Source organism: Salvia hispanica, chromosome 5 (assembly GCF_029641045.1).
Source record: "Salvia hispanica isolate PSC_SH4W2 chromosome 5, Shi_PSC_v1, whole genome shotgun sequence".
NCBI lineage: Eukaryota > Viridiplantae > Streptophyta > Magnoliopsida > Lamiales > Lamiaceae > Salvia > Salvia hispanica.
Window position 1 is genome coordinate 21331233 of NC_142696.1, and position 8982 is coordinate 21340214.

General features: G+C 35.2%; 3 protein-coding genes across 3 annotated transcripts; 1 reads left to right on the plus strand and 2 right to left on the minus strand.

The window, feature by feature from the left end:
* Positions 1–15: 15 nt before the first annotated feature.
* LOC125191381 (cytochrome b-c1 complex subunit 8-like) lies at positions 16–738 on the minus strand. The gene is made up of 2 exons (XM_048088926.2): positions 438–738; positions 16–237 (listed from the first exon to the last, which is right to left on the minus strand). Exons 1-2 carry the CDS (start codon positions 605–607, stop codon positions 189–191), a joined length of 219 nt encoding a protein of 72 aa, XP_047944883.1. The 5' UTR covers positions 608–738; the 3' UTR covers positions 16–188.
* Positions 739–1764: 1026 nt separating this feature from the next.
* LOC125187659 (large ribosomal subunit protein uL16-like) lies at positions 1765–3779 on the plus strand. The gene is made up of 4 exons (XM_048084285.2): positions 1765–1881; positions 2739–3240; positions 3352–3433; positions 3540–3779. The coding sequence occupies exons 1-4, from the start codon at positions 1872–1874 to the stop codon at positions 3603–3605; spliced, it is 660 nt and encodes a 219-aa protein (XP_047940242.1). The 5' UTR covers positions 1765–1871; the 3' UTR covers positions 3606–3779.
* An 835-nt stretch (positions 3780–4614) lies between these two features.
* On the minus strand, positions 4615–6504 carry LOC125187660 (cytochrome b-c1 complex subunit 8-like). Its single transcript, XM_048084287.2, has 2 exons — positions 6236–6504; positions 4615–4897 (listed from the first exon to the last, which is right to left on the minus strand). Exons 1-2 carry the CDS (start codon positions 6403–6405, stop codon positions 4849–4851), a joined length of 219 nt encoding a protein of 72 aa, XP_047940244.1. The 5' UTR covers positions 6406–6504; the 3' UTR covers positions 4615–4848.
* Positions 6505–8982: the final 2478 nt, after the last annotated feature.

The following is an 8982-nucleotide window of genomic DNA, read 5'->3' on the forward strand; positions in this document are numbered from 1 at the left end:
TTATAACACCTATGCTCACAAAAAATGGTTACGTTTATAATCCCGCAATGGAAAAAAGGAGCTCCAAGACTAAAAGCTTTATTCGGTGTTGAATACTCATAAGCTAGCTCAAGCGCTCAGCTACTAAATCAAAATTGACAAAACACAGCATTAAATTCAATAGCGCAAAACTCAAAATTAGCAAGTTTTCAGTATCTGTGATCCATCTTCTCCTTCTCCAGATACCATTGCACATATCTGCAAACCACAAAACACCAGAACACTTTGCACTAAATTATCAACAGATTGCAGATTTCATACATTTCATGATGCGATCATCAACAAAAGCTCAAAATTGCTCTTCCACACCAACGGATAACAATCACAATTCACACATGTGGTGATCTGATCGGCGAAGAAATGTGAGGCTCAGGCATTAATAAATGAGAAATTCTTACGAATGTGTGCCGACGAGCGGACCGAGCAGGAGAATGGTGCTGATCCAATTCTCGGTGATCTTGTGGGAGAGCTTGCCGGCCAAACCCTTCCAGAGGCCGGGCATCACCTTCTGCTGGAACGGCGACAGCGCGTATGTCACCGACTTCATCTTCACCGGTATTTTCCCCATTTTCTCTCTCTCTCAATTCGCACGCCAATTACGTAGGGTTTGCTAAAGCAATACCAATTTATATTGGAAAAATTCTATGATCCGAATCCGATTGATCCGAGCTACTCGACATCGCATTCTTCTCTTCTTTTATACGTACTACTTTCTTTCTATTTTTCCTTCTTTTTTTTTATACTCCATATTTCATCGTTCGGCCACAAATAATTTTGGTTTATAAAAATGTACATATCATTTATTTTCCTTGAACTTTCCACAATAAATACTCCATATCTAAAAGTAAATATAATTAAAATTTAGTATTTGTATTCCAAAGAAATTGTGTGGAACATTGGAGTTCACACGTATAACATTTCTAATGTAAAGTTTTGCAATCATATGTATTTAATAATAATAATAATAATAACAACAACAATAATAATAATAATAATAATAATAATAATAATACATTACTTGTTTACACAATTGAACCTCTTTCTGAATGTTCTTCAAGGGTTAGACTGTTAAAAAGTTAAAGAGCATTACTAGAAATATATCAAAGATCATTGAATCTAGAAAATCTCATAGCATCCATTGCTAAAAAATAATTTTGAGGTATAGCTTCTTTTATTGTTGACAGTGATAATTATTTCTTTTAGTTCTTTGAGAGCTTTCACAATGTATGATTCTTTACATAGCTTCTTTTAAAATTTAGTATTTGGTCAAACAAATAGTACCAGTATTTTATTATCGCAAAGGCCATATAACTAAGCAGTCGTTTTCGACAAATTTATTATTTTAACAGTACCAATTTCTTTATAGTTATGGATAAACAACCTATTTTTTTCAATACCAGAAAAGTATCCCAAAAATTCCATCTATTATGTTGCTTCAATAATTTATAAAATGTGTTGAAATTAAAATCTTAGTTCAAAGTTTTGCCAATCTAGAGCATAACATCAATACAAATGTCACAAACAAATTACCGAACTTGCTTCTTAAAAAAAAAATTATTGATGGATATTATCATAGTACTTTGTGTTTATTTCCTTTTTATTTTCTTCTGAGGAAATGAATCTAATGTACGTTGAAATGTTGAAATAGCCCAATAATTTAGTTAGCCCACAAAAAAAAGTCAGATCCAGGAAGCTTCTGGAGTCGGCGACCCACCTGACATAAGCCCATGCGTAAGCCCACCACCCACCTTTTCCTATAAATTAAACGCTTTCTGCGCATCAACCCTAGTTTTTCATTTTGCAGGGGGCGGAGCAATCACACACATCTCGCCATGGGAAGAAGTAAGTTTCTCTTGTTTTCACTTAACACAGTTTGATTGATTTTATAACTGGTAGACATGGCTTTTCTGCAATTTTGCAACTATCGGTCTCAATCTGTAAATTATCATTATAATTTGTGGCGGAACTTCGCTGAGAATGTATGATTCTGAAATATTGATGTTGATGGCATGAGAGAATGATTGCTTTTTTTGTAGAAGAACACGACCGATTTTCATTTGCTATTAGGTTTAACTGTTTTTGCTTTACTTTCACTATTCAGAAAATGTAATTTATCTGAAGTTTAGGTTAGAGATTCTTCAATTGAGTTCCAGAATCGTTGCTTGTTGTAGAGGAACACGACCGATTTTCGTTTACTATTAGGTTTAACTGTTTTTTATTTACTTTCACTACTCAAAAATGTAATTTATCTGAGCTTTAGGTTAGAGATTCTTCAATTGAGTTCCAGAATCATTACTTGTTGTAGAAGAACACAACCGATTTTCGTTTTCTATTAGGTTTATCTATTTTTACTTGAGCTTCAGTATTCAGAACATGTATTTAAGCTGAGCGTTAGTTTAAAATTTTTCAATTTATTATTTAAGCTCATGTCTTCTTAATCTAAATATGATATTGTTGACTGCAAAGATTTTGTGACATGATGCGCCACGTTTTCTCTTTATAGTTATCTGATTTTGCAATCATGAAAGTTTGGTTTTCATTAGTGTTACAACCACTTTATATGCTCTTTCCTTTCTTTGGATATGCATTGATGTTTTCTTTAAATGTGTATTACCTGAACTGCACTAAAGTTCGTATGTGATTAAATTCTTTGTTTTTGGTGTTCAGTTTATAATAAATATGGGATTCTTGTTTTGTAGGGCCAGCAAGGTGCTACCGTCAAATCAAGAATAAGCCATACCCAAAATCACGGTTCTGCCGTGGTGTGCCTGATCCCAAGATTAGGATCTATGATGTAGGCATGAAGAGGAAGGGTGTTGATGAATTCCCATTCTGTGTCCACTTGGTCAGTTGGGAGAAGGAGAATGTGTCCAGCGAGGCACTTGAAGCTGCACGTATTGCATGCAACAAGTACATGACCAAATTCGCTGGAAAGGATGCTTTTCACTTGAGGGTTAGGGTCCACCCCTTCCATGTGCTGCGTATCAACAAGATGTTGTCGTGTGCTGGAGCTGATAGGCTCCAGACCGGCATGAGGGGTGCTTTTGGCAAGCCCCAGGGTGTGTGTGCTCGTGTGGCCATTGGGCAGGTTCTCCTCTCTGTCCGCTGCAAAGACAACAACAGCCAGCATGCACAAGAGGCGTTGCGTCGTGCCAAGTTCAAGTTCCCTGGCCGTCAGAAGATCATTGTCAGCAGGAAGTGGTACGACTCTTATTTTCCATTGTTTACCTTCATTATGCATAATTTTTTTCATTTGCTGTATCTAACCAGCCATTTCTCTAATGTGCTTATGATTGCTTGTGTAAATTTCAGGGGCTTCACTAAATTCAACCGTAGTGACTATGTGAGGTGGAAATCAGAGAACAGAATTCAACCTGATGGTGTCAATGCCAAGGTTTGTTTATCAAAATTACTGCTGATTACAATCATGATATCTGTTTTACTGTAACTAGGATGCTTGATCAGTATAATGTCTTGATTCATTTTAAATTTTTTTTCAGCTTTTGGGTTGTCATGGTATCTTGGGGAACCGGAAACCAGGAACTGCATTTTTGACAGCTGTTTAAGCTGCAGAAGATGATAGCCTATCAAAATATCGTATTGAGCATGAGATCTAGACTTTATATGCAGACTTCGCTGTCATATTCTACTGCAAGTTGTTTTTCATTTATTTACTTTTTGACTCTTGTTGGAACCCTTGTCAAAGAATTTTTCTTATTTTATGAAGAATTTTGTGTTAACTTGTCCTTGTTTCATTGGCTGCTGTATTCTTTGATGCACGCTTAGTCTACTTAGATTATGATTTTTTGCCTTGTTCGATTGAACTCTGTTCTTTTTATCAGATTCGAATTATTATGTCCCAAGCAATTGGATTATGTCAAATGAGTATGGTTTTATTTACTTGTGTTTCTTGTTTGAAGAGTTCTGTTGGCTTTTGATTTTCTACTAAGTGTTGTCACCTCTGCTGGTTTCTCCATCTGGATGGAGTTGTTTGTTTTTCTGTGTTTTTTCTCTGGATCTGGATATCTGGTGATACGATGCTTGTACTACCATTTTTGTTTAGACACTCCAATCCTTTTACTATATAAACTTGCAGCAGCAGATGTTCATTCTCTTTGTATCAAAATCCTAGTTGCTATTATCCTTTAAACAGAAACTACAGAACCGCTTGTTAGCAACATTCCCTGCATTATAAGCATAGACTACCTTTAATCTGGTTGGCTCAGTCAATTCAAAGACTAAAGCGACACCAATTCACCATCATCCACTTATTGTCAAGGGCAAATGCTATCTACTTCCAACAAAGCCTGATTCTTCAGACAATGTAAACGGCCCCATAATCTGAGTCATCATTTTCTAACACTACTACTGTCGACTTGAGAATGTGGCTTCGCAAAATCTACTTGGAAGCCCCATCTTCAACTCCATCTTCAAGGTTCCTCAAATGTGAAGTTAACAGGAACTATCCCATCCCAACCAGAAACATACACATTCCCAACGTTCTTTAAGTGTAGTTAACTGAATTATGCATTTGTTATCGGTTACCTTTTAAATAAATACAAGTATAGCACACAATGAAACCAAAGACATTAAGTTAAAATCACTGGGAAAATTTGTTTACAGCGGACAATTTTGTAGCATACATGAAAACCAGGTCACATTACAAACACATGAATAAAAAAGAAAATGACTGGAAATCCAAGATAAATTCAGGATCCAAAATCTGCAACCAGCAGGCAGTACATGTCAGCTTATTATCTAGAGATGCTAGAGAGTTTTCCACTGACAAACGAGTATTGATAACCAACTTCAGTATCTGTGCTCCATCTTCTCCTTTTCCAGGTACCACTGCACATACCTACACACAAAAATTGGTAGTATCACTTGATCAAATAACCAAGGATTGAAAATAAAGAACATCAACGATTATTAAGCACAGCAAGTTAGGGAAGGAAATGGGGATTGAACTCCGGCCTCTCACTCTCAAATGGGTGACAAATGCCACTATACTACATGTCTGGTACAACCAAAAAAAAAACTTTAGATTACTGGTAATTTTGTTCGGACACAGAAATAAAATGACCATATAATGCTACGATACTATGCTCAAAAAAAGCCAAGAAATGGGTCTATCCAATTACGTGGCTCAATGTTCATCATGGTATATTTGTAACTAGAATGTGGAAGCATGGTAGTGGGCAAATGAGTGGATTGGAGCTAACAGTGTTTGTCTCTTTCGTTTCCTTGTCCTGCTTATTTTTCTTTTTGTCTTAAGTGTGTGTTTCTAGTCAGGGGTGGATCTATTCATGCCTTAGGAGGGGTATTTTCCCCACCTCATATTTTCTCCCCTATATAAATATTGCCTCTCATGTAATATATTTCCTTGAATTTTTCAGTTAAAGCCCCTCCTCAAGTTTTTAAATTTTCTTCATTGATAAATTTGCCCCCGTCCCTACAAATTCTGTTTCGAGTTACCTGTTTTATGTTAAATGTTGTGATGTGGACCATGTGGTTGGTAAGCATTAGGATAAGTGGTGAATGGTGATGAAAAGCCAGTTTAACTTGCCTCCGTCTTAGCAAAACTTAATTACAACCCCATTCTCAAATCAATCACAAAATAGGTGAACTAGAAACTAAACTAAAGCATCTCAAACTGGTAACCTTCCTTCACATGGGAAATTTGATACTCCTATGGAGTACTTCATATTCAAGAATATGAAGGACCTAAGCTCCCAAGGATTCAAAATAGTCTACACTCCACAAACACCAATAATCAATCTCAAATACCAAAAGCAGAAATTGATTTAAGAGTAACCATGTAACTACGGCCATGACTGAGAATTGTAGAAAGAAGAATCCTTCTTTAGTTATATAGAATAGCAATTTTGTTTGTGAAGTTGCAATACACAAGTTATCCAGTTTCATGCATTATAAAATCACCCCCAACAAATAGGAATAGCGCGTCAACAACACAGTCAGACCCCAAAAAACTGGGAATATAACACAATTTCTTATATACCATCAATTTAGGATCATTCAATATTCAGTCATAGCAGTCAATGCAACAATCTACTCTTTATACATTCACCGAAAACCGCAGTAACCTACCTCAATTAGAACGAGGCGTTCAGCCTCAAATCCTAACAAAAGTTCACATACAATCATGAAGATCTAACATATGAAAAAAAATTCTTACGAATAGGTGCCGACGAGCGGGCCGAGCAGGAGCGTGGTGCTGATCCAATTCTCGGAGATCTTGTGGGAAATCTTGCCGGATAGATCCTTCCAGAGGCCGGGCATCACCTTCTGCTGGAACGGCGACAGGGCGTATGTCACCGACTTCATCCTCACCGGTATTTTCCCCATTTTCTCTTTCTCTCCAAAATCTGCAGAGGTAATTAGGGTTTGAATAAGATTCTGGATGATTGAAGAGAAAGCGAACGACTGAAGAAAATGGTACTAATAAAATTGTCAACTCATTTGGGCTCCTATGGGCCTTAGTATTTTTATCTCTGAATTTTGGGTTCGACAATTCTCTGATGAGCAAATCTATATAAGTTTTCGGGGTATTTAGGGAAATATCCTTTTTAAATAGTAAATATTATTTTTTATATAAACCTGTTTTTTAGTAAATATTTATCATCTATTGATACGGTTATTTATTTTGAAGTTAGTGGGGAGTTATTTAAAGTTAATAGGGAATTAATGGGTGGTTACATCCGGTTATTATCTATAGTAGTGTTTCTTGTGTTGGGCTGGAAGCAGTGCTCTTGCTCACTGCCTCGGCTTCTCTTTGGGTTGGAAGGTAATTTCCTTGAACTTGGATGCTATAATTTGTTCGAATTGGTTTATTATGCATGTGGAAATAAGTTTATGAATTTTACTTGTATGCGGTTTGATTGAAGATAGTTGAAAGAGAAAAATGCGAACTTGATTGATCGAAATGGATATAGAGTTATTCGCAATTGGTGTGAGTCAATGCCTCTTAATTTGTCCTTTTGTATAATTGTGTCGTTTATCTAAATTTTTTTGTATTGCATCTTGCTTTTATTGTTTGGAGGGAAGCGTTGTTATTTCTTCTTGCTGAACTATCCTGGTTAATTCGTTGTTCAAGCTCGGTCTCGGTCGGTATCATTGTTTGCTTTTCGATATGAGGCATTTTGGTTGGGACTACAAAGATTGCTGGCATTGTTTATTTTCGTTAAGTGACATCGATATGAAGATAAATCTAACCGATTAACAACATTTGTCGTGTTGTGTTTATATACTTTTGTATGCAGAGTTCTAAATATGACGGTGAACAAAGATGACCTATAATTATGGTTACTTCTTTGGTTTTCATGTCATGGATATGGAATATAAACCGAGTTCATCTACTATTTACTAAATTAGTTGAAGGGGATCCGTAGCAATGATACCTGCACAAAAGGTGTGCAATAGGCAATTCTGGTCCCTTGCCTATGGGTGCTGATTGGTAACCGTTTTTTAGTCACGTACCTAAGGGTGGCAATTTTAGTTTTGAAAATCTTTAGCCACACAACCGCCGCGAATTCTGGGCCGGCCCTGACCAGCACCAAATGCAGCAGCATCCCGATAATGGTGGTTAAATATTTATTTAGTGTATCACATCTTATGCTTTGTTCTACGGATGATCATTTTAATGCATATTGATTATTGATTTTGTTTCTTATTTTATTGTAGTTTAAGGTGAGGTGGACGACTTTAGAGATACAAACGAGTTATTTTACCTATGAGTTTTGTTGAAGAGTGACGAATTGAGAATAATTGAAGGTTTTAATTTATAATGATGAGATTGATTTTAATTTTAAAGTTATTGTAGTGTATAAAGAAGTTTTAAAAATGATGAATAATTATCCATTGTGTTTAATTCTTTATTGTGATAGAATTTTATCTTCCTACTCCATGATTAATTATCCATTGTGTTTAATTCTTATTTGTGATAAAATTTTATCTTTCTACTCCATAATTTAATGCTTAAATATTATATTATGTGATTTGTTTCAAATTTATTATGTTTCAATGTTGATTTGTATATATTTTTTATTCTCATATAACTAAAATTGTTATTCATATTGTTCATTGTTAATATTGATTCTAATTTTAGTTAATTAATTAAAAATAAAAAATTAATGTATTAAAAATATAGTAGTATTAATCTGTGCATAGCACAGGCGTGATACTAATATATAAAAAGGGAGTTTTGGGTGGTTTTGAATAATCATTTTATGCTTATAGATATAAATGCAATTAGTATAAAATTCAAAAATTAATTCTAATAAATATATAATCCTATTTAGTTGGTTTCCACGTTTCTTCTTATTAGTGGAGATTAGTTTTCCATTTTTCATATATAGTGAGTGAGTGGGAAGTTAGAGCATTGGCATATGAGGTAAAAAATCATTACCAACAAAGAAGCACATGAAGATGAAATCGTCTATAATACGTTCGAAATCAATCTCAAAAGGAAGATTAGGGAGCTTCATCTCAAATTCCAAATATTCACGAAGAGTCCAAATGTTCAAGAACGGCATGAAATGTTGGACATTATTTATCATCATATATTCAAGAATACATAATTGAATATAAATAAAGCAAGATCTTCGAACATCATGTATTTCACGTATTAACCATAAACATAATGGATCGAAAACTTACCTTAATGATCCATAGCGGAAGCGATTGAGGAAGGAGGAGACGATTTCCTTGAACTCTTTTCGGCATAGTGACGCAATTCCAACTCCAAGGATTTGTTTCTCTCTCTTTCCTTCGTTTATGTGTTCTCTTTATGTGTGTGATTTGATGGGATCACCACACTTGTATTTATAGGCAGAGAGAGGACAAACCCTAATTATCAAACCCTAAAAGCCCTTTCCATCAAAGAGGCCCAAAATAATTTATTCATAATCATAAACTTGATTCTCA

Bases quoted from the DNA above. Each gene is read 5' to 3' on its own strand.
- LOC125187659 (XM_048084285.2), top strand. The intron at 3,241-3,351 runs GTACGACTCTTA...TGTAAATTTCAG, and splicing joins ATCATTGTCAGCAGGAAGTG to GGGCTTCACTAAATTCAACC. The intron at 3,434-3,539 runs GTTTGTTTATCA...ATTTTTTTTCAG, and splicing joins CTGATGGTGTCAATGCCAAG to CTTTTGGGTTGTCATGGTAT.
- LOC125187660 (XM_048084287.2), bottom strand. From the start codon at position 6,405: ATGGGGAAAATACCGGTGAGGATGAAGTCGGTGACATACGCCCTGTCG. The intron at 4,898-6,235 runs GTAAGAATTTTT...TTTTGTGTGTAG, and splicing joins CCGCTCGTCGGCACCTATTC to GTATGTGCAGTGGTACCTGG.
- LOC125191381 (XM_048088926.2), bottom strand. From the start codon at position 607: ATGGGGAAAATACCGGTGAAGATGAAGTCGGTGACATACGCGCTGTCG. The intron at 238-437 runs GTAAGAATTTCT...TGTGGTTTGCAG, and splicing joins CCGCTCGTCGGCACACATTC to ATATGTGCAATGGTATCTGG.